Raw genomic sequence first — 23,606 nt, forward strand, 5'->3', positions numbered from 1 at the left:
TAAATTCTAATTTCTTAGTTTAAAAACATAGGTAATACCTACCGTGCAGAATAGAAAAACATATAGACTATGCCCAGGGACGTGCGTGGCACACAGTAGATGATAAAATGGTAGCTATTTTTGTCACCACGGTGTAATTGTGCTATAAGGCCTTCTGCGGGCCTGCAGCAGTATTTCCTCCTGTGGAGGGCAGCTGCAACTTGCCGAGATGCCTTTAGATGAACAGGAGGAAAATAATTTGAGTGGGAGAGGGTTTTTAATTCAGTACTCACAATTTCAGTTTGGAGATGATGAAACAGGTCCAGCAGCAGCTAGCTAGTGACAATGCGAGGATTAGAACCCAGAGACTACAGTAGGTTTCGTTTAAAAAAAGGATTTTATTTTTGGTTCGATTTGAGGGACAAAAGAAATGGTTCTGAGCATAAAATCAAGCTCTTGAGAAAGGCCACTGCAAAGGGATGTTTATTGCTTTTAAACGTTGTATTTTAAGTCAGTACAACCTGTTTTCACCATTTTTCTTTGTATTTATCAAACAATTTCAAGATAAAGACACATGATTTGAAGAGGCAGAGTCTTACATTCAGCTAACATGGTGTAGGCCCTGGCCTTGCTACTGACCCTAAGCCTAGGCTGACTACTCACCGTCTCTGAATCTATGAAATGAAAACGGTACCTACTTTGCAAGGGTTCTCAAGAGGAATAAAAATAATGCATGTAATTCACCTAGCTCGGTGCCTGGAACACTGCAAGTTCTCAATACCATTATTATTTTTTTCTGTGTTTTATTTTACTTTTATTAACACTTTCATTGTAGTCAATTCCATTATTATTAGCCAACATTTATTGAATGCTAGCCACGTTTCTAAGGACTTGACCTGAGCTATCTCATTTTATGTTTACAGTAACCCTGTAAGGCAGGTAATGTTAATGCTCCTCATTTTCCCAGAATGTTAAGATAGCTAATAGGTAGTGGAGCTAGAATTCACATTCCAGTAGTCTGACACCCATCTGTAGGCCTAACCACTTTGCTACCCTGCCTTTATTGCAAATGTTTTTATCTCGATCAAGGAATTTAATGTATTAGACTTCGGTGCTCAGAAATGAAGAAACAGGAGCACATATTGAGTGCCCATTATATGCAGGAACTAGGCTAGACAATTTCAATAAGATTTTCCTATTTTAGTTAGTATTTAATCACTGTCTTTATTACTTCTAAGAATTCATAGTTTTCTGGAACCCTACAGATAGAAGCTGCTTTACTTTGCAGTATAATAGTGCAGCCCTTCTTTCCCAGGATTTTTTTTATTGCAGCTCTTCTTTGAGAAGGTAGATTATCACATTGTTATTTATGGAAGAAACATTAATGAGATGCTAGGTTGGCAGATGATACAAAAGATGTGGTACCTTCGCTTAGGGACTTTTATTTTACAAAGTTAATAACGGTCAAACATTAACTTATCCAAGAAGTCAAAATACTGTTTCCATAAGGAGGCATGTTGGGGTGGAGGCTACTTTTTTAAAAAGTTTGATTGGAAGGGAGTAGACGGGGTTAACAGAGAAGAGCAGCTTTGAGGAAAGGCTATTGTAAAGATTCTGTAATATAGCTCTCATAAGTACACAGTCTAAAATCTTAGAACTGATAAGAACTTAGAGATCATTCAGTTTAAGCTTGAACTCATTTTACAAAGAGGGAAACCACATCTTAGAAAGAGGAAATGTCTTGCCTAAAGATAGAACTCAGGTCTTAACTCCCAGATGATAATAAATTATTAATGCTAAATTACTGTATATAACTTGTTTGATAGGATGTTTAAGTAGGTAGCAAGCTATAGAATAATCACATCAGTATCCCCACTCTGTGTCTGATCCCTGTTACCCAGTGTACTATATATATGATACAGACTGGGGCTGGCAGTGAGGAAACAGCATTCGTTTTCAGTCTTGGTTTTCAGCATAATTTGACATATAACACTGTAGTCAGTCGTACCCTGGGAAGCTTTAAAAGGATGGTATTCCAAGAATTGATATTCGTATGAGAAACTAAATGTTTTTCTCCTTTTTTACTTTTTTTACACATGGTTCCTGGGGCAAAATAAGGGTAACTGACTGATGAGTCAGGTGGAGGGAGGCACTCTGAGTGGAAGGAAGAGCATATACCAGCACCTAGAGGTTTGAGACCTCATAGGGTGTTCAGGGCCCTTTGAGAGAGTTGTATCTGCTCTAGCCTATGCACTTTGGACTTTAGCTTGAAGGCACTGGGGAGCTATTGAAGAATTTAGAGCAGGGTTTAGAGCAACATTTAAAGCATGAATATAGTTGCTTTTAAGTAATTTTTTTATCACAGGATAACATATGGATACATGTTTATATAAATTCAAATACTAAGTATAAAGCCAACTGCTCCTTCACCACCCCTTGCATTCCCAGTTTCTCCTCAGAGGTAACACTACCCTAATGTATATACATGCAGAAGAGCTATACCTTGGATTATTTCACATGTGTGTTTTAGAACAAATATTATCCTGTCAAAAGATCAGTATGAGGGAAAGAGCTTGGGTTGGCCAGTTCTGAGAACCAGCTGGCCATCTGTTTACTTTGCTTGATGCTCACAGTATATTTTGTGAACATTCCAGTTTGTAAGTGAGATTCTCACGCAGGGATTGGTGCTGTGGGAACTATCTGGAAGACCCCAACCATGACAGCTGCAAACTGTCCCAGCCGTATCTACCAGGTCTGCCAGCACTGTGGTCTCAAAAAGTTTGCTCTCTGCAGCTGTGCAGTTACAGGACAGCTGGAATTCACAGATATTAAGTGTTCCTTGTTCAGATTAGGGAACGGACAATGTGTTTGCCGTGTGTTATGGAACAACTGAAGATCCAAACATGACCATGGTTTCCTTTTCCAAGGGAAACAAAACTTTCATTATTTTGGGTTTGACCTTTTAATAAAATTATACATAAAACAAAACATCCACATAGTGAAGTGGTTTTCCATTATCAGCAGTCAAGTTAAAAATTATTACCAAACTAACAGAATAAGGACTTCTAATATATTTGGGCACATCTATAGATCAAGTCTCATTAGGGTTGATACTCAAGTGAGGTCTGGAATGTGGGATCCAAGGACTACAGCTTGAGGAATACATGGGAATAGATTTTTTTGTTCACTCATTAATTCATTCAGTACACATTTAGTATCCATTATGAGCCAGGTCACAACAGCTAAGGCACTGGTTAAATCACTCTGTTCCCTTTGCTCTAAATTAAAGCTCCCAACCTACTGGGGGAGATGGATAAACCATGTAATGAGTACCCATAATGGGTTTTACATACAACCAGTGATTTGCCAGTTATTCCATTCATTAAACTATTCCAGGTTTTTGAGGAAAAGTGCCAAGTTTAAAAATCTTCTGAGGAAAGATCTCCTCTATGGCACCTATGTGGTGCTTATAATTAAAAAACCACTTTCTGTTACTGACTCAAAATGTGGGAAAGGTGATTGGTGGGTGGCAGAAGGCGGATATATTACTGTGGTCTTGGGAATGCCTTCGGGATTAGTCCAAGTTCTAGATGGGGATCCAAGGGTCCTGAGTAGGAGGGCAGAGGTCTTGACTTAGGAAGCAATTTACTCGGATTCTCCTCTTGACCTTGACAGCTGCCTGGGTAAAGACAAAGGTCTTTAATAGAGTACAAGTTTTTCCTAAAACTGATTAGGGAGAGGCATTTTCAGCAGGACCTTGTTGCAGGATCATTAAAAAAACTCCCAACAAGGAGATATACATGTTATTCACCCTTATCATACCTGCATATATTTTACTGAGAAAGAGTCGTGACCTCTGCAACATCTTACTTAAGACTAATTATTATAAATATATTAATAGGCTCTATTCCTTTAAGGGAAAGTGATGAAGCTGGAAGCTCGGTGGGCTGTTTCTGGAAATCCCCAGAACGTCAGCACAAGCCTGGAAGGGAGGTGGGGGCGCTACAGTGGAGGATTATGGAGGGCGTCTGTAGCTGTGCCAAAAGAATTAAAATCTTGCTAAGAAAAGAGAGTACACAAAGCCCAGTTTATCAAAGCCTGCAACACGAAGGGGCCCCCTCAAAGCCTCACATGGCGGAGAGAAAACGTTCGGCATCTGCTTCCTCCAAGAGGGCGCGAACTGCAGGCAGAGACAGGCCCCAGGGGTCAGGCTTCTTCCACTTCCACAACCTCTCCCTCGGTGCTCATGTCACAGAGGTGACCTAGAACTGACCCAGAGTCTGCTCGTTCTTCCTCCCCGCTCACGCCGCCACCGTGGATGCGGACTCCGCACCCAACAACACGTAAGAAGAGCGCCGGAGGTCCCACCCTGTGAGCAAACCCGCCCGTTGCCATGGTGACCACCGGAGCCACGCAGCCCCGCCCCTTCCTCGAGATGTGGCCCCGCCCCTCCGAACCCGGAAGCACGAGGCTCGCGCTAGCTGCGCGAACAGCTCGGAAGGAGGGAGGGCGGCGGCCCAGGCTCGCTCGGCCGCGCGCCCCGCCCCTCGGAGGCCGGCCTTCCAGCGCACCCCCGCCGTCCTTAGCGCTTGCGGGGACCGAGCGCCCAAGCTGCCGGCCGCGACCCGGGCCCAGCCGCCTCCCGGGCCGCACCAGTACTGGAGGGAAGAGCCGCCCTGGGGAGGAGGGAAAGGGACCTGGGGGCGGCCACGGCAGGTGAGGGGTGGGCGAGGCCCTGGGAAGCGGGGGGTGTGGATGTGTGATGTGTTTGTGGCTGTAGGTGAGTGTGGTTAGTAGTGTGCGCTACCTCTATCGGTGTGACTTTGTGAGTGTGGCCCCAGTGAGTCGGTTCATGTGACCATGCACGTGATTGCACGTCCCTGTGTGTGTTTGTGTGGTGTGTGTGTGTTGAGGCCGAGTCTGAGTTCATGCGGGGAGGAGGGGTCGGTGTGCCTGTGATCCTGCCTTTGTGTGGCCTGTCACTGGTGGGGTTGGGAGAAGGCGGAGGTCAGTGTGTGGGTTGCCTGGGGTGGGAGTGGGGGTGGGGAGCTCTTGACCTGGGCATACTGCTATAATTCCATCCTGGGGCTACACTGCTACAGCCCAGGAAGGTATTTTTCAGTAAACTTTTAAGAACTCTGAGCAGAAGCTAGTTATTTCGGAGATTGTACCTCAGCCTGAAAGCGACAAATGTCTTTGTCATTGCCGAGTCCGGGCCAGGTGTGAGGCTTCTGAATGGGGCATGAGGAAAGTAGCAGAGCTAGGCTGTCTCACTTCTCCTCCTTTTCCTGGGGAGTCATAAGTTCTGCATTTATGCTGCTTCTTTGTCTCCACCTACAAGGTTCCAGCTCCTTTTGGCACAAAGATTCAAGAGACTGAGGGGTAATTGACTAGCTGTGTGCAAATTTCCAAAAGCTTTTATACTAAGACAGATTACAAAATGAATTGTCACAGTTGAAATGTCAGGTAGTCAGCTTTTCCCCTCATGAGGTTTAGAAGATTTTCTGAAGAAGAAAGGGATCAGTCTTCCCCTGAGGAAACCTAAAAAAAGAATGGCTGTGTCCTGCTGTGGTGAGGTCTGGAGGCTTGCATTAAAATGCCAATCGCATCACTTGGAGACTCTCAGGTTCTAATATTTTGTTACTGCTGGTGTTAATAATAATCCCAGATTGACCATATATATAGATCATATGATTGAGATAAAGGATCAGAAAAGCTCTGACTAGTTGAACTGGTTTTATGACTTAAACACTTGTGAAGGCAACTTCACTGACTCTAGATTGGCAGCTTCTGTTGAAATCTTGAGGGATAAGTGGACTGTAAACTGGCTGGTTCTGTTGAAACCTGGAGAAATAAGTGCACGTAATTCTTGGTGCACACTCCCACCTGGCAGTCCTGTTGTCGAGCAGCACAAGGGCCATAGAGGATGGAGTGGCCAGAGCATTCCTCCCGGAGGGATTGTCATTTCCTTAGGCAAGATTAAGGCAAAATTCCTGCAGTGATTTTCCCACCAGCATGAACAGGTGCTTTCATTTTTGTGAAGAATTGCGTTGTGAGAGATCAAATCACTGTTGAGCTCATGGTCCGCACATTCTTTGTTATTTAATACTGACCAGTTTGGTCACAATCTCAGTTGACCTTTTTTTTTTGCCATATGCAGAACATTCCCCTTGTGACTTGGAAAAGTATTCCCCTGTAGTGGAGGAAAGAGGGCTGGGAGAACAAACTTCCTTTTCATACCACTCACAGCTGCTTTCCCTTTGCAGCAGTTTTTTTCACTTAGACGGCAGTTGGTCAGATGCAGCATTTGGTATCTATCTTACCTTTTATGTACTGCCAAGCTAGCACAAGTGTTAAAACCGCTTGCCTCTACAAAAAATGTAGTCACAGTTGGGTGGAATCTCAGGCAGATTAGTTATAAAATGTTATAATATTGGCTGGTTGTGAATAATACTGCAGACTGGGGTAAGGAACATCTTTCTACTTACTACTGAGGGAAGAAGTAGATGCCTGAATGTGTGTGTCTGTGTTTGATGTGTGTATGTGGATTTGTGTGGTACACTGCAACTGGTTCCAAACTATGAATAATTTATTTTATCCCAAGTTTAGTGAATCTAAAAGCAAAGTTTCTGGCCTTTATTACCTGAGGTGTTTTATAAGTCTATTGAGTAGATTTTTTTTTTTTTTTGCTAAACATGTTTTTTATATTTCCTCCTGCAGAATAGTAATTGTTTATAGAAAATGTCTCCATTAGGAAATATTTAGATGATATAGGAATATTTCAAGTCTCTCCAGGTAGAAAATATTCCAGAATTAGGTGTATGTGCTAGTTGCTCTCAGTTAAAAGCAGTTACCAGCTTAGAGAAAGGCTATAGTTCAAATGGCTTTGATTTCTTTAACATGTTAATACTTGTTAAGAGAAAATAGATACGCAAAGAATGATCTTCTTTACTTCAGTCCATCTTTGCACACTTGATTTTCAGCATAAGCCTGGCAGACTATTTTCTTTAGTGGTACTTTAGGGCCACTTTTCTGAAAGTACCATCCTAGCCTTAAGAGACCATTATTACAATGTCAGCGTTGTAAATCAAGCTTAATATTTGATGTCTGCATTTCCCATCTCATTGGGGTTCAGCTTAGTAACCCCCTCAAGGTTGGAGGTAACAGTTAAGACTGCTGAGTGCCCAGTGTTCCTACGGAGCAGATGTGGTGGGCCAAGGAGGAAGATTAATTGGCTTTAGAATCCCTTGTTCCTGGCCAGTTCAGAGTTAGCCCAGGACCTAAGTCCTAGGGTCTCAAACTCATCCTAGCCCTGCTAGGAAAATCCAGGCTTGCCCTGAGGTGGAGGACATGATGCAAACAAGCATTTGAATCCTACCAAACGGATGGATGGACGTTCCTCATTTGGCAATAAGAATCTGCAACAAGGAACTATAATTTCAGGTTCCTGTTATGACATAACACAGATGCCTGAGCAAAGAGGGGTGGCCTTTAAATTGAAGATGCTCAGCCAATCCAGTGCTCGTAGGCTCGTAGGGTTAAAAGGGACTCTGGGATTGCCTAGTTGGGTCTGCTTCGGGTGTAGTCGTTCACTTAGGCAACAGATAATGCCTGCTGTGTGCCACGCACTGTTCTGTGCTTTGGAGATACAGAGATGAAACAGTCGTAGATGAGAAAACAAGCCCAAAGAGGGTCAGTGACTTTTCTGAGGTCACAGAGCTATAAAAACTGGAAATCACTAATCTCACAACAGAAAACCACACTTTTTTTTTCCCCCTAAAGGCACTTGTTTTGTTTTGTTGCTAGTTAGCGTGCCTTCAGGTCTGTTCTGGTATCTTACCCTAGATATTTCAGAGGGACATTATGTCACTTTTAATCACATGCATATGAACAAGTTTTCCTGTATTTTGGTTTAAAAATTACGTGTGAGTTTCTGAAGTTATGTTCCCACGGGAGTTAGATTTATGGCATTTTATGAGTTTATCAGGAGGTTGGCTTACATTAACTCCTTTTTCTAGAAAGTGTGAATTGTTCCCTAGAATTCTCTCTGACAGGACCATCTTTATTGCAATGGATTCTTAAGATATTGTCAAAAAGTGATACTGCTGCAGTTTGGAATCATTTAACTAGGACAGGCAGTCAGGTGTAGAAATACTGTCCTGCATCTGGTCCTGGTTTCTCAATAGCTGTAGGATCTTGGGTAAGTCACTTACATTTTCTAGACCAGATTCCCCTTCGGGAGGAATGAAGTAGACTGGAATAATTCTCTCTTAGGGCCCTTTGTGCTCCATGATTTTAGGATTTCATCAAATTGTTTTCTGTAGTTTAAGTATATATTGACTAGATAAAATAGCTCACTTCCTTGGTTTCACCCTTTAAAGTATTGTTGGTAGAGCTCGACCAGACTCTACATTTAGTTCTGATGTAAACGTGAATTCTTGACATGAAACATCACATGCTTTTATTTCAGGGTTAACCTCCATTTCAGCTAATCATGGGAGAGATTAAAGTCTCTCCTGATTATAACTGGTTTAGAAGTACAGTCCCCCTTAAAAAGGTATGTATGGTTTTACTACACCTCTTATTTGCAAAATCTTGTATTGTTTTTATGTGTGATGTAGACATTATGTCTTCGTAGCATTTGGGAGTAAAGGTTGTTGCCAAGTTTCATGACTCTGGGTTGCAGAGCATAAAGTTCACCCCTTCCCTGTCCAGTACAATCAACTTTTTTTTAAATATATTTTTATCGAAGCGTAGTCAGTTTACAATGTTGTGTCAATTTGTGGTGTACAGCACAATACTTCAGTCATATACAATCAACTTTTGAGGCTCATTCAAGAATAAAAGCGAGAATAATTATGCCCATTATTTTATAATTGCTTTTACAAAATCAAGCAAACAGGAATATGTGTACTCCTCCGTATAGCTCAGTAGAAAGCTTACAGCAACAGCAGCTACACGGTGAGTGCTGTTACTTATTAGAAAGCATTTTCCTGTTCCTCAGATGTAACATTTACAGTGGGTCACATAGTAGCTCCTCTGTTTGCAATGACATATACTCATTCTGCCATAGTCATCTTCTGGAAGCGTTCTTTGCCTGGGATGTCCAGAAGCCCCAGACACGTACACTGAAGTTTGACCGTTAACTCTGAGTCCCAAATTAATCCCAAATGTTTAGGGATTACACTAGACAGAAGTTGTTCAAGCCACAGAATAAAATCTTTGCTGATCCCCTTGCAGAAGTATTAGAGAACTGTGATCTGAAGATCATCTGTGTCTCTGTTAAAATTATTTTGTCAAGGTAGAGAGCTGTGGGAGTATCATGCAAGTTTGAATTAATAAGAAAATTACTCTTTATATAGAAATTTGAGATACAGTCTCCAAGTAGAGACAGAATACCTACTGTATACCTGGCACTGTTGTAGGAAGTCCCAGGTGTCTTATTTAATTCTTTTAAAGTTTAACCAAAGGGTAGTGGCATGCCCATTTTACAGATGAGAAAACCAAGATTCGTGGAGATTAACATGTTAAAGGTCACACAGCCTGGTAGAATTTGGATTAAAATCAAATTAATCTGGCTTCAAAGCCAGAACTACTTGGCTGCTTACCGAAAGGAGCCCCCTTTTCTTCTTGCTACCCTGGAAACCACTGCCCATGCTAGAGGGAGCATCGTCCCCCTGGAGTCCCTCTCCCTTGTCCCATCCCCTCAAGTGACTCACGTGAGCTCCTGCTGATGGACTTGCTCAGCAAGCTGCTCGCCAGACCCAAAACAACACAAACTTACCTAAATATTCTTGGCAGTAGTTAGAGGAGGTAGTTTCATTGATGTAATTTTCTCCTCTGATTCTTTTGGTCCATACGTCATGAAAAGTTTGCTTGAAATTTCATAATGCTAGATTTTAAATCATCAAACAGATGCTGAGTCTTCTAAAGGGATTCTGACAAAATTGCCATTCAGAGAGCTCTGAGGAAGTTGAAGCAATAAACAACCTTCAAGTATTTTATGGTTTAGATTCAAAACATACACAACTCATGGGGTGGGGAAAGAAGGAAAAAAAGAACATGCTACTTTTATTCCTTTTCTTCCAGACTGTATTAGCAAAATAATTTCCCAGAAAATTTCAAAGATCTCTGAATATCTTATCGCATATGAATTTTTTTGCTACAAGGTTGGAATTTACTGTATACACTGTCGAAGGTCATTGAAATTTTTTACTATAGTCGTAGCAAAAAGAAACATGAAAAGCAAAAATGTGAGTGGCAAATACAAAGGGCAAAAGCATAATCATGAGATATATTGTCACCTGGGGAAGTCCAAAAGGTCTTTGTTAGGGCCATCTGGACTTTGCCCGGCCCTGTTTGTCTGCTCCCAGTGATGCCAGTGACCCTGGTTAGTGAGCGGCCACCACATTGCCACCTTGGGGCTGCAGCTCTGTCAGCTAGAAGCTCTCCGAAAATAGAACCTTGAACTTTTTAATGTAAAAGTCGGATGAGTATTGATTTGCATTGGCAAAAGTTCAAGCAGTTAATGTACTTTTCCAAACACCACCAAAAAGTCAGCCAAAGAGAACAAAAATTAAACTCTCATGCAGTGAATACCAATAGCTAACGCTATGGAACATTCCATATCTGCCAGACTCTGTGCTGCACACCTGATTTGTCTCAGCTCATTTAGTGCTCATCTTTTCCCCCTGTTGGGTCAAGAACCACTAAATCTGGAAGGTTCCTGATGACCTTCCTCCATCCCACCCCCTTTTCCCCAAAAAAGCCAGTTTTTCCCTGAGCCCACTCCCCACGTCTGACTGAATGGTTTGAAACATTCTCACGGGGCAGGGGGGCAGTGAAACCTACACCTGCCTCATCCCTCCTGTCTAGCAGAGGGCTCCCTCCTCAGAGGCTTGGTCTGCATCAGGCTCCTGAAGCATCTCCCGAGTGGCACCATCTCTACCCAGTTTCTCCTGGAGCCTGGAGTCTTTTTTCCCTTATTCACACGCTGACCCTGCAGATCCCAGCCCGTCCTCTGGGCCAGCACTGGAGAATGACTCTGCAAATCGCCCTCCTCCTACGTGCATGCACGCACGCACACACAGCCAGAAGTATGGGGGAGAAATAAGATGCCATATACAGTTTACTGTTTAATGGTAAACAAAATAAACTTGGTACAGTCACGGATGGGAAGGAAAATTACAAGCTGATAGAAAAAGCAGCTCTTGGGAAGAAGCATATAAAGCAATTCCACGGACTGTGTCAGCACTGAGGAAGGAAAAGGAGAACAGAACTATTTATTATCCGTGCTAGTGTGGGGTGAACCCCCACTTAGCTGGTAACAACCAAGGCAGTGCTATTAAAACTGTCAGCGAAAGTACTGTGTTGAAATAACTATATAAAACCAAATCCATGAGGTTTTTCATTTTTTTTCTTATAACTTTCCCTCCAGATCATCGTGGATGATGATGATAGTAAGATCTGGTCGCTCTACGATGCGGGCCCCAGAAATATCAGGTGTCCCCTCATATTTCTCCCTCCGGTCAGCGGCACTGCAGATGTATTTTTCCGGCAGATTTTGGCTTTGACTGGATGGGGTTACCGGGTTATAGCTGTAAGTATCATTGATTCAGGATGAAAATGCAGGTCCGTGTTTTCTGGTTTTGTGTATGTGTGAGTACGTGCTTCTGTTTCTGAGTAACTATAGTAATGGGCAGGTTTTTTTTTTTTTTAATCGAGGTTGTATACTGTTTTCCTTTTTTAAAATGTGAAAGGGAGTTTTTTGAAGGAAGGTGGTATGGGGCACGGACATACAGAGGGGGACAAACTTCTTCTGGAAGCCTTTTCTCTTCCCAGCTTGTATGTGCATTTTCTGAATGAGTTGAACAGGAGTCCAGAAGCATTGTCCTTGTTTATAGATGAGGAAACTGAGGTCCAGACCATTTTAGTGATCACCGAGTGTCCCACAGCCAATAGGTGGTTGAGGGAGAACCCAGCCCAGTCTTCTGACCCCATTCCCACTCCCCTTTATTACCCACCTGCTTCTGGGGGCAGAAAAGGGATCCGCTAACATCCAGCTGACTGAAAGCTTGCTTTAACGCAAGTCTTCGACAGTTGAGGTGAGGTTCATTCATTAGCTCATATCCCTAGCACTGGGTTAAGAAGTTGTTTCTAATTGTTACTTTATGACTCAATTTGGTCTAAATCTAGTTTTGCATTTATCATTCTTTGATCTCCTCCTCTGGGAGAAGGGCGTAGGTGGGAAGGCACTTTTGCTCATGACAGAGTTTTTGGCATGCCCCGGCTGGGTGAGGACAGTGGACATTGGTTTCCTAACAGCCATTATTAGACACTCTACTTACTACCTAAAGGAGAGAAAACGTAGGCCAGATCCCTGCTCTTGGAAAGCAGTTGAAAATTCTACTGGGGTTACCACCAACTGGGGTCATATAAAACAAATCTAATTCCTCTCCCTCCTGACAGTCCTTCTCTTTCTTGAGAAAGCGAGCTACTGCCTGCCCCACCTACTGCCTTCCCCACAGGTCTCTTCTTCCCTGGCTGTATCTTTCTCCAGGTTTTTTAACCATTCCTCGGATGGCGTGTTTGAATCCCCACAGCATAGTCCTCCCTTGTTCTGGGTTTTCAGTAATCCCTCTCAGTGAACAGCACTCCAGGAGAGCAGGGCGGTAACCACCCTGACCCCAGACCTCTGCAGCCTGAGTCGGGACACTTCCTGTCCTAGTGGCCACTGCTAATCAGCCAGAGTGGGGAAGCCGAGCAGCGTCCACAGGTCCGTCTCACTTTAGAGCACTGTCCAAAGCGGACAGTGTTTATTGCTCCACATTGGCATTCACATAGTCTTGCCTTCCGGCTGGACAGTTCTCCTTGCCCTCAAGCTTCTTGATGTGGGCCTTCCCTCCTACTTAGCTGGATGATGACTCAAGAAAAGGCCTGCCACGTCTTCAAAATTACTTTAAGACTTGAATACCCAGCCCCATGACGTTCTGAAACATACTAGGTATTTGTTAGTATCTAGCTGTTAAAATACATGGATCCTTTTTTTCATTTAAATTTTTATTGCGATAATCATAGATTCACAAGCAGCTGTAAGAAATAATAGAGAGAGAGCCATTTTATACTTTACCCAGTTTCTCCTAATGGTAACATTTTACAAAACTGTAGTAGGCTATCACAACCAAGATATGACGTTAACATAATCCACTGACCTTATTCAGATTTCCCAGTGTCACTCATACTCCATTGTGTGTATGTATTAAGCTATATACAATTTTGTCACTTGCCTAGGGCAAGGAGTCCTAAAAATGTCATCTCCTTTCTTTTAGGCTATCATCTGACTCAAATTGTAAAATTTTCTGCTACGGAGTGTCTGTTCTCCATCCTGCCTCAGAATAGTGGAATCTTATTAACAAATGGAATTTTAATAGTAAAAGTAACATAGTCCGTCAAAGCTGAAATTATCCCATAATTTACATGACAGTATCTATTTCAGTGATTTGTCAATGACTGAATCTAAGTGCTTAAAACAAGCCAGTCAGATGGGTTTCATTTACATTAAAGACAGGGGAATTCTTAGGTGACAAGCCTGAGTCCCCTAGAAAGGAATTAGTGACTTGTATTTCTTTTTCTTCATTTTCATTAATAGGCTACTCAGGGTCAAGCACCTGACTTTTTTGGTCACAAAAGTACTACGAGAAATCAGATAGAATAACTAAGTCAATTAAAAGTAGAGCTATGATTTTTTTTTTGAATACTCCTTTAAAGAAATGCTACCAAAGAGAGGAAACTCTCCTTGGAACAGATTTTATATCTAGTTCTTTGAGCCGTAATTCAGAATGAAATTGGATTAAAAAGAAAACAGCATTTCTTTACTTGATGGGTTCTGCTCTATTCACCCTTGAACCTCAGAGTTTCTCAACTATTTGGAAAGGAAATCGAGGTGAATTGAAATTGTTGTGTACATTCATAGTATCACTAGAGTGTGCTTTTTATTTTTATTTTTTTAATTGGTCTGTTGGATAAAATGTGAATTTGATAAAATTTGAAGTTTAGGAGAAGTCGAGAGCTTATTTTCATATGTTTTGAATAAGGAGCAGAGCTTGAGCAAATGAAAAATATTGGTATGAGAGCCCTAAATTTTTCAGATATATATTAGTTGCATTTTACCTCTGTAGTTTTTAAAATAAATTTTTAAATTATTGTTATTATTCCAGTTGCAATATCCAGTTTATTGGGACCACCTTGAATTCTGCGATGGATTCAGAAAACTTTTAGACCATTTACAGCTGGATAAAGTGAGTACCTTGAAACTCATTACTCATGTGTGATTTTAATGCAGCATTTACATTGTAAAGCCTGGTGTTGTCTTTCGTTTTTTAAAAAGAGCTCTTTTGAGGTAGAATTCCCATTGCATACAACTTACTCTTTGAACATGCGTAATTCACTGATTTTTACACATTCAGAGATATGTGCAACCATCACCACAGTCAGTTTTTGAACATTTTTCACCCTAAAAGTAACCCCATACTTACTTAACAGACACTTTCCACCTTGCCTCCCCTAATCTACTTTCTATCTCTATGGATTTGCCTATTCTGTTTATTTAGGTGGAATCATAATTTGTGGTCTTTTGTGACTGGCTTTTTTCACTTTAACATAACATTTTCAAAGTTCATCAATATTGCAGCTGGCATCAGTACTTCATTCCTTTTTGTTGTCCAGTAATATCCCATTGTTGGATATAACAAATTTCATTCGTCATTTGGCTTGTTTCCATTTTTTAATTATGAATAATGCTGCTGTCAACACTCATGTACAAGTTTTTGTGTAGACATGTTTTCAGTTATCTTGGGTATGTACCTAGGAGTAGAATTGCTGAATCATAGTTTCATTTTTTTATTCTTTCTTTTTTAAAAATTTTATTTTTTGTGTGTAGGGGAGGTAATTAGGTTTATGTATTTTTTAGAGGAGGTACTGGGGATTGAACCCAGGACCTTCTGCATGCTAAGCATGTGCGCTAGCACTTGAGCTACACCCTCACCCTGAATCATAGTTTTCTTAAACAAACTATAAAGTGGCTTCATTTTCTACTGTAATCTGTAAATATTTTTTAACATATAATTTGTATGCACAGTTGTATTTTCTCTCAACAGGGTGTATACGTTGTTTTTAAATACAGTATTTCCTTAGCATGCAAGCTGTAGATGTTTCAGTCTAACGGCAGGTGATGACATTGTATTCTGTGGTTGGTGAGAATTAAAACGTTTTTTTGATGCTTATGTTCAGGACTGATCGTTGGTTTAGGATCTGTCTTGTGTTTGTTCCAATTAGGTTCATCTCTTCGGGGCTTCTTTGGGAGGCTTTTTGGCCCAGAAATTTGCTGAATACACTCACAAATCTCCCCGAGTCCATTCCCTCATCCTCTGCAATGCCTTCAGTGACACTTCTATCTTTAACCAAACATGGACTGCAAACAGGTAAGAACGTAAACATTCTGCCAAATTTATTATTATTTTTGTTCAGTGGAGTTTTGAAAATGTTGGCTTCTGAGTTTTTTGATGCATTAGGGAGGGGCCATATTTACTTCTGTCTTCTGAAACCCTGCTGGGTTTTAGGGGTTTTCCTGTTTGGGGCTTTTTTGGTGGGGGGAGGTAATTAGGTTTATTACTTTTAGAGGAGGTACTGGGGACTGAACCCGGGACCTCATGCATGCTAAGTATATATGCTCTACCACTGAGCCATACCTCTCCCCTGCATGCTGGCTTTTAAAATTAGAAATGATCACCTTTGTAATAGAAAAGAATTGCATGAACTCTAAATTCAGCTGTTTCCATTCGTCTAAATCATTGTCTGCCTTTGTTTCCTATACATTCATACGCCTTAACAGTTTCTCTTTAGTGCACGTGTAAGGGATACTGTGTTCCGCTTGTTCCACTTAGACTATTTTGTGTACAGTTCCATGTGTTGACTGACACAGTGTTTTTAAGGCATCTGGCTTCTCCCGACTTTTTCATCATGTTCTGCTGTAAGTCTTTGTACAAATGACTTTTGTTCCTTCCCTTTCTGAGTTATTTCCTTGAGTTATGTTCCCCAAACTGGAGAGACTAGAGCATTTAGTCTGTCAGCTGATGGTCTGCACATCCTGACACTTACACAACAGGAGTCTGCTTTTTAGAAAGATGGAAATGGTGAAATGCTTTGCAGGGCAACCAGTGGGGTATCTGCCTCCTCTGAGTCATCCCTTCATGGATTTTCTCTTCTTAATTAGTTTGGTAGTGTCTAAGGGTACCTTAAAGCTGACTTCATGTGCATTTCTTTCATTGCTAGCAAGGCTAGGCTCTACCCTAAAAAGTAGCCCAGCGACTAACCTACCTGTGTGAGCAGATTGGTTTTTCACGTAACATTCTAGGTAAACATCTTCACGGTTTTCACACCTACTTAAGATTGCAGTCTGATTTTTTCAAGAACTTCCCCTGATATTTTCTCAGTTGTTTACTCGGCATTCATGCAGCGATCTGTTGTTGTATACATTAGCCACAGATACACTTCATGTCCAGGTGCTGCACTAAAGCTCATTGATTATTTGTGATGATTTTTCATGTTGTTTTAACTGTCAGAAGTCAAGACTGCCCCCCACTTTCTGCTCTTGCGTATCGGCTACTATTTGTCAAATGTCTGAGTGCCTACTATGTGCCGCACTGAGGCCGCAGGGGTGAGCAGAGCCGGCAGGACACCGCGCCCCCCCCCCCCGCCCCCGAGCACACCTAGGCGTCATTTAGAAACTAAGAAGCTGTCAGAGGTGGGGACTAACTTAGAAAGGTCACTGAAAGATGGCCGCTGGTCCTAGTGAGGGAAGCTCACTGAGAACACGCAGCAGGAGGTGGTCTGCACCTTTTATCAGATATTTTCAGCACAGGTTGAGAGAAATATGTCATAGCTCTCAGTGTAATTAATGGAATAAATAATTAACTAAAGATCACATATAGAAGTACATCAAGACTGAATTGCCTTGAATTAGCCCAACTGACTAATAGTAGCGGTAGGAGGTACAGTAAGTCTTTCATTTTGCTATTTTGAAATCTGCTTTAAAGGTGATTTGAACCTTAAGATTTTTATGTTAAGTGCCGAGTTTTCCAAAAACAGGTTAACCATTGGAATTAAGGCCAATTAGAAAACAAAAGCTTGGAATCATCAGAATGTCTACCTCCATAAAGGCGTTTTGAAATACCGCTTATTATTCCAGATTCTTAAAAGTTGAATCGTATTAAACTGTCACACTTTTGGAGCTTGGGAAAGTGTATATGAAAACTGGATGCTTCAAAACTAGCTCTTTGAAGGAAGGGACGAAGTCTTTATCTCTAGATCCCAAGAACCCAGCTAACACAGAGCTTCAGTGTTGAATGATTGCCGTTCACATGTAGTCTTGCAAGTTTAAATGATCGGGTCTTTTTTTTTTTTTCTTTCCCTGCAGCTTTTGGCTGATGCCATCGTTTATGCTCAAAAAAATAGTTCTCGGCAACTTTTCCTCTGGCCCAGTGGACCCTATGATGGCTGACGCCATTGACTTCATGGTGGACAGGGTGAGGACACCTTGTCCTGGGAATTCACATGTCTGCTTGGTTCCTAAAGAAATGGCTGTGTATTAGAGGTGTTTGTTAAGTAATTTTCCATACTAACTTTAATACATCCAGGCAGATAGTCCTGCTGGTAAGTAATTCATCAGAATCACTTGGGGGAGCTTTTAAAAATACAGATTCTAAGGCCTCACACCAGACCAGTGAACTGGAATCCCTGGCCAAGGCACCTGGGACTCTATTTTCCCTCGCTCCTCCTCCTCTTCCACCTCCCCCAGGTGAGTGTGACGCAGCAGGTCTGTAGATTTGCATCTCAGAACTGCCAGGATAGATTTTTTTTCCTGAGGCCTCTCCCTGCTGTAAGATCACTTAGATGTCTCCGTTGTCTTTGAGCTGCTGGAACTGGCCTGCTGCCCACAGGCACCTGGTTGAAGAGGCAGCTCAGGTTGAGGGCTGGGGAAGGGCCTCGTTCCCAGAATAGAACAATATTACCACTTGAAAGGCCCAGTTCTTGGTCTCAAATACATCGTGTTTCCTCGCTGGTGACCTTACTGGCCCCACCACACATAATACCACCTTTCTAAGCACAAATATCATCTGTGGATTTAATGTAAATGTGAAAAACAAAATTCATTAAAAAAAAAAAACTTTACCTGTGTTTGTTTCCACAGCTGGAAAGTTTGGGTCAGAGTGAACTGGCTTCAAGACTTACCCTGAATTGTCAGAATTCTTACGTGGAACCTCATAAAATTCGGGACATCCCTGTCACCATTATGGACGTAAGCAAGCTTTATTTTAAGTAGAATAGATACTTTGCCTTTTTAAAATGTCTATATCAAGATCCACCTTATAATTATTTTACCATTTTTCAAAGTGCCTCTTCAAATGCTGCCTTGGATTTTTTCTTTTTTATTTTTTACTGCCCTACTTTCTCAATTCCAAAATAATTGTTTTTTCTTTTTGCTTAACCTATATTTTTCCTGGCAGGAATAACACCATTGAAATCAATGTAAATTTAAACAAACATAGTAGTCCTTACTCATTTTGGTTTGTTTTTGCCACAGACACCGCTCTTTAGCTGTTGCACATCTCTGGGCAGCAAAGTGAAGGTGCCTCATGAGGGCGGAGAATTCAGAATTCCATAAAGTCTAACATGAAAGCTTGCTTCTTATATTTTTTAATTGTAGTGAACTATATACATAAGAAAATTTACCATCTTAACCACTTGTTAAGTGTACAGTTCTGTGACATTAAGTCCATTAACATGTGGTACAGCCACCACTGGTATCCATCTCCATCACTTTCTGTCATCCTAAACTGAAACTCTGTACTCATTAAGCAATAACTCCTCATCTCTCAATTCCCCTCAGTTCCTAGTGACCTCTGTCCTGCTTTTTGCCTCTGAATTTGCCTATTCTAGGTACCCCATATAAGTAGAATCATATAATTACCCTTTCGTATCTGGCTTGTTTCACTTACTTGGCATAATGGTTCCAAGGTTCAGCTGTGCTAAAGCATGTTAGAACATCATGCCCTTTTACGGTTGAATAATATTCCACATTTTATTTATCTTTTCATCTGTTGCTAGACATCTGACTTGTTTCCACCTTTTGGCTATTGTGAGTAACGCTGCTGTGAACATTGGTGTATGAATACCCACTTAAGTTCCTGCTTTCAGTTCTCTGGGGTAGTCTATACCTAGATGCGGAATTGCTGAATCATTTGGTAAATTCGCTGTTTAACATTTTAGGACCTGCCTTATCATCTTCCACATGGGCCGCTATATAAGGCTTCCAACTTCTCCGTATCCTTATCAGCACTTGTTAGTTTCTGTTTCTGTGATCGTAGCCGCCCGAATGGTTGTGAAGTGGAATCTCTCTGTGGCTTTGACGTACTTTTTATTTCAACCATATAACTGTCCTGTCTCACGGATTTATCCCTAAATGCTGAGAATATGGTATTTTTAAGAATCAGTTTTTATCAGGAAGTTACCCACATACTGTAACTTATTCTCTACTGTAACTGCTACGTTCCGACATTTAGCAGTGAAATATTTGGTCCTCACGTTGCATTTGCTCTGCTTGCCCTTTCAGAGCCGTTCGTCACTTGGGTATGTGGTCACGTAATACCGCCTACAAGCTTGAGCAAGTTGGAAATGCACCTATTTTTATTTTCATGGGGTTTTTTGGTTTCTTTAAATTACTCTTTGAAAAACTTTCTGAATGTGTGGATAAACATACATACATTTGTGTGGGTATTGAAAGTTATATAGTCACATACTCCAACCTTCTAACAGTGGCTCTCCAGGAAAGGATTTGGACTTTTTGTCTTACACTCTTTAAAATTTTTTTTGAATTTTTTTTCACTGAGCATATAACTATTTACATAACTTTTAATAAAATTAAGAAGTTCTTTGGGGATTTTGAGATCTTTTGAAATTGCCATTTCCACTAATGATTGTTCACTGTTAATATTCTGTTAATTCAGAAGTCCATGAACAATAAATGCTGGAGAGGCTGTGGAGAAAAGGGAAGCCTCCGACACTGCTGGTAGGAATGTAGCTTGGTGCAGCCACTGTGGAAAACAGTATGGAGATTCCTCAAAAATTGAAAAATAGACTTACCATATGATTCAGCAATCCCACACTTGGGCATATATCCAGAGGAAACTCTAATTTGAAAAGATACATGCACCCCAGTGTTCACAGCAGCATTATATACAATGACCAAGACATGGAAGCAGCCTAAATGTCCATTGACAGATGACTGGATAAAGAAGTTGTGGAATATTTATATAATAGAATACTACTCAGCCATTAAAAAAAATAAAATAATGCCATTTGCAGCAACATGGATGGACCTGGAAATCATTGTCAGTGAAGTAAACCAGAAAGAGAAAGAAAAATACCATATATCATTCATATGTGGAATCTAAGAAAAAAATTTTAAAAAGGACACTGTGGATTCATCTACAAAACAGAAACAGACTTGCAGACATAGTAAACAATCTTATGATAACAGATACTAAATTTTGAAGAAAAAAATATTCTACTAATTTAGTTAACTGTTTGAGAAAAGATGGAATTTCATGGTAGATTTTTTTCCCCCAAAGAATGCAAGAGACATTTGGCAGTAAAGTGTGTAGCTAACTTTTTACCTTGGAGTTGGAGTCACAGGGATGAGCAGGAGAGGGTGGCACTTTGCTACTGTGAAAATATACTGAAATAACAGTATCAGCCTCATTTTTTTTCTTTAAGGTGTTTGACCAGAGTGCACTTTCAACTGAAGCTAAAGAAGAAATGTACAAACTGTATCCTAACGCCCGGAGGGCTCACCTTAAAACAGGAGGCAATTTCCCGTACCTGTGCAGAAGTGCAGAGGTGAACCTTTATGTCCAGGTAGGTTGGAACCCAGAGTCTCTGGTTTGAAACAAAAAGGTTTGTTGGATTTTTTTTGGTGGCAGAGAGTAAGAACTACAGAATTCTCTATAGAAATGAAGCACTGACTTATAATAGATTCTATTATATGTGACAGATAGATTCTAATAGATTCTAGGATAGATCGATCGATAGATTCTGCTAGACTCTATGACAGACAGACAGACTGGGATTGGGAGGACGAGGCAGCAGCGGCTTACCTGTGCCCAGAACAGAGATCTGCTTCCACAGGCCTTGACTAGAGGCTTCTTGGCAGGAGGAGATGCTTGGGCAGGCACGTTCTTTTTTTTTTTTTTTTTTTTTTTTCGTATGAGTGTGGATTTCTCAGGTCACCCCTGCCCTGTGAGAGGGAATGGTCTCCCCATGGTCCCGGGTGTGGGGGTTCACATGCCCCTGCCAGGTGTTGCCACAAGGTCCAGGGTCTGTTGCCCAGGCACCAGGGGAGGGAGCAATTTCTCCCTATGGGTTTTAAAAAGTTTCTTTAGCGCTCCTGAAAACTTAAGGTTATTTGTAGTGGTTCCTATGGGTTAAAAAAATAACCCACAATAATTCTCACGTTCTAACTGCTAACTTTTTTTATAAAACAGCTTTAAAACCAGTTTTTAAATAAAAAGATCCTTACCTGGGGTATTTCTGGACAGTAGGCTTATAAAGGATGTTTATTTTCCTCTTTGTGCTCTTTTGAATTCTAAGTTATACAATAAACACAAAAAGAATTTTCCTTCTTTGATCAAAACATATGCACATAAACACTTCTTTAAAAGGAAGACGGCCTAGATACAACACCTCCTTGACATTCACAGACTTGATACTTGCCATTTTAACTATCTGAGGAGGAGGCCCAGACAGGTCATTACGGCGTTAGAACAGCAGAGGACTGAAGGACCGGATTCATCGTGGCGGGCGGTAGGGGTGGGGGTAAACACCTACCTGTGAAGAGCGTGCCGCAATCTTGCAGTTACCTAGAAATATCCAGACTGGTTACACAGTAAATGAGGAACAAAGATCTCAAATTGTGGTTTTAAAAATTATTTTTCGACTTTTCTGTTTTCCAGTTTTTCTCTAATTAGCATGTATTACTGGATTTTTTAGCATTGATATATTTATTTTTATTGAAATATAGTTGATTTATAATATCATATTAGTTTTAGGTGTATAACAGTGATTCAACATTTTTATAGCAGGGGAGGGTATAGCTCAGGGGTAGAGCACGTGCTCAGCATGCACGAGGGCCTGGGTTCAATCGCCAGTACCTCCATTAAAAATACATAAATAAACCTAATTACCTCCCTCCTCCAAAAAACGAACAAAAATGTTTATAGATTATACTCTATTTAAAGTTATTATAATTATTGGCCATATTCCGTGTGCTGTACAATATATCCTTGTAGCTGATTTATTTTGTACATAGTAGTTTGTACCTTTTAATCCCCTACCCCTATCTTGCTCCTTTCCCCATCCTCTGTAACGTCAGAAGTATAGAACATTTATATACAACAGTGACGTTTACAATGATTCTGCAGATACACCTGCTACAATTCCACGGAACCAAGTATGCAGCCATTGACCCATCGATGGTCAGTGCCGAGGAGCTCGAGGTGCAGAAAGGCAACTTCGGCATCAGTCAGGAGGAGCAGTAGCCGGGGCGTCGGCTGTCAGTGGTGAGTGACCCAGCGAGTCCGCACAGTGACATCCGTTCCCGCCCGTCGGCCTCTCCGTTCGCCAGGTTCACCGCTTATCACTGTGTTTGGAACGAGGACCGAGTGTCGACTTTGTGACAGGCGGCAGCTCTTCTAAGCCCGTGTAACTATTCCCTCTTTGGTTTTTTTAGCTTTTGAATTTAAAGAAGTACTTTTGAAGACACTCATTTTAAGACTTGTGAAAATTTTGCTACCAAAAGTCTTCACTACTATGTTAAGTTAACGTTAATTTTGGAAGTTCGGGATTTGTGGGGGTTTTTTTCTTTCCTTTTTCTTCCTTTTTGTTACTTGCTGTAAATGTTGCATATCCACACCGTGTGTCAGAAGGACACTGGTTATTTTTATGCTCCTCTTGGTTATAAGCATTATCAGTGCCAAGGCTGTCACCTATTGTTGGCTCTCCTGCAAATCAACTACTTCTAATTTCCAGTTAAGCTCGTTGTTTTCCGTTTTGGCTGTGGTCTTTCTACCCATTACAGTCTTTGGAATAAAAATTCAATTTCAGTGGGTGGCTCTTGTGATTATTGTAGCTGCCAACTGGGCTTCGTACACGCAGGACTTTCCGAGAAGCAGACTGGAGTGTCTGCCACGCCTGTGCGACTTTAGGTAAGTTACTTAATCTCTCTAAAGTGCGGCTTGCTCATTGTTAGCAGCTTAATAAATGACAGTTACTGTCACCTACATACCATGTACTTTTCATACCTTCTTTTTTCCCCTCGGTGGAAAATTTTAAACATAAAGTAGAGAAGAGAGTACAATGAACTACATCCCCATCACACAGCTTCAAAAATGATCAACTCATGGGCAGTGTTGTATCATCTCTTACCTCATCCTCACTTTTTCCACACATACTTCCATCACCGGAATACTTTAAAGCAACTTCTGATACCTTATATTATCTTTAAATATTTCTAC

At 41.2% G+C, this 23,606-nt stretch overlaps 1 protein-coding gene across 2 annotated transcripts; it reads left to right on the top strand.

Annotated features, from left to right (window-relative positions):
• The first annotated feature begins 4,554 nt into the window (after positions 1-4,554).
• On the top strand, positions 4,555-23,195 carry SPG21 (SPG21 abhydrolase domain containing, maspardin). Of its 2 annotated transcripts, none has more exons than XM_010955293.3 (9): positions 4,555-4,695; positions 8,450-8,536; positions 11,417-11,578; positions 14,196-14,276; positions 15,313-15,458; positions 17,453-17,561; positions 18,227-18,334; positions 20,812-20,952; positions 22,515-23,195. In XM_010955293.3, exons 2-9 carry the CDS (start codon positions 8,474-8,476, stop codon positions 22,629-22,631), a joined length of 927 nt encoding a protein of 308 aa, XP_010953595.1. In that variant the 5' UTR covers positions 4,555-4,695; positions 8,450-8,473; the 3' UTR covers positions 22,632-23,195. The 2 variants fall into 2 exon arrangements, with proteins under 2 accessions (XP_010953595.1, XP_074222428.1); XM_074366327.1 differs by lacking the exon at positions 4,555-4,695 and adding an exon at positions 4,965-4,986.
• The last annotated feature ends 411 nt before the right edge of the window (positions 23,196-23,606 follow it).

Source organism: Camelus bactrianus, chromosome 6 (assembly GCF_048773025.1).
Source record: "Camelus bactrianus isolate YW-2024 breed Bactrian camel chromosome 6, ASM4877302v1, whole genome shotgun sequence".
Taxonomy (NCBI): domain Eukaryota; kingdom Metazoa; phylum Chordata; class Mammalia; order Artiodactyla; family Camelidae; genus Camelus; species Camelus bactrianus.

Bases quoted from the DNA above. Each gene is read 5' to 3' on its own strand.
- SPG21 (XM_010955293.3), top strand. From the start codon at position 8,474: ATGGGAGAGATTAAAGTCTCTCCTGATTATAACTGGTTTAGAAGTACA. The intron at 11,579-14,195 runs GTAAGTATCATT...TTATTATTCCAG, and splicing joins GGGGTTACCGGGTTATAGCT to TTGCAATATCCAGTTTATTG. The intron at 18,335-20,811 runs GTAAGCAAGCTT...TTTTTCTTTAAG, and splicing joins TCCCTGTCACCATTATGGAC to GTGTTTGACCAGAGTGCACT.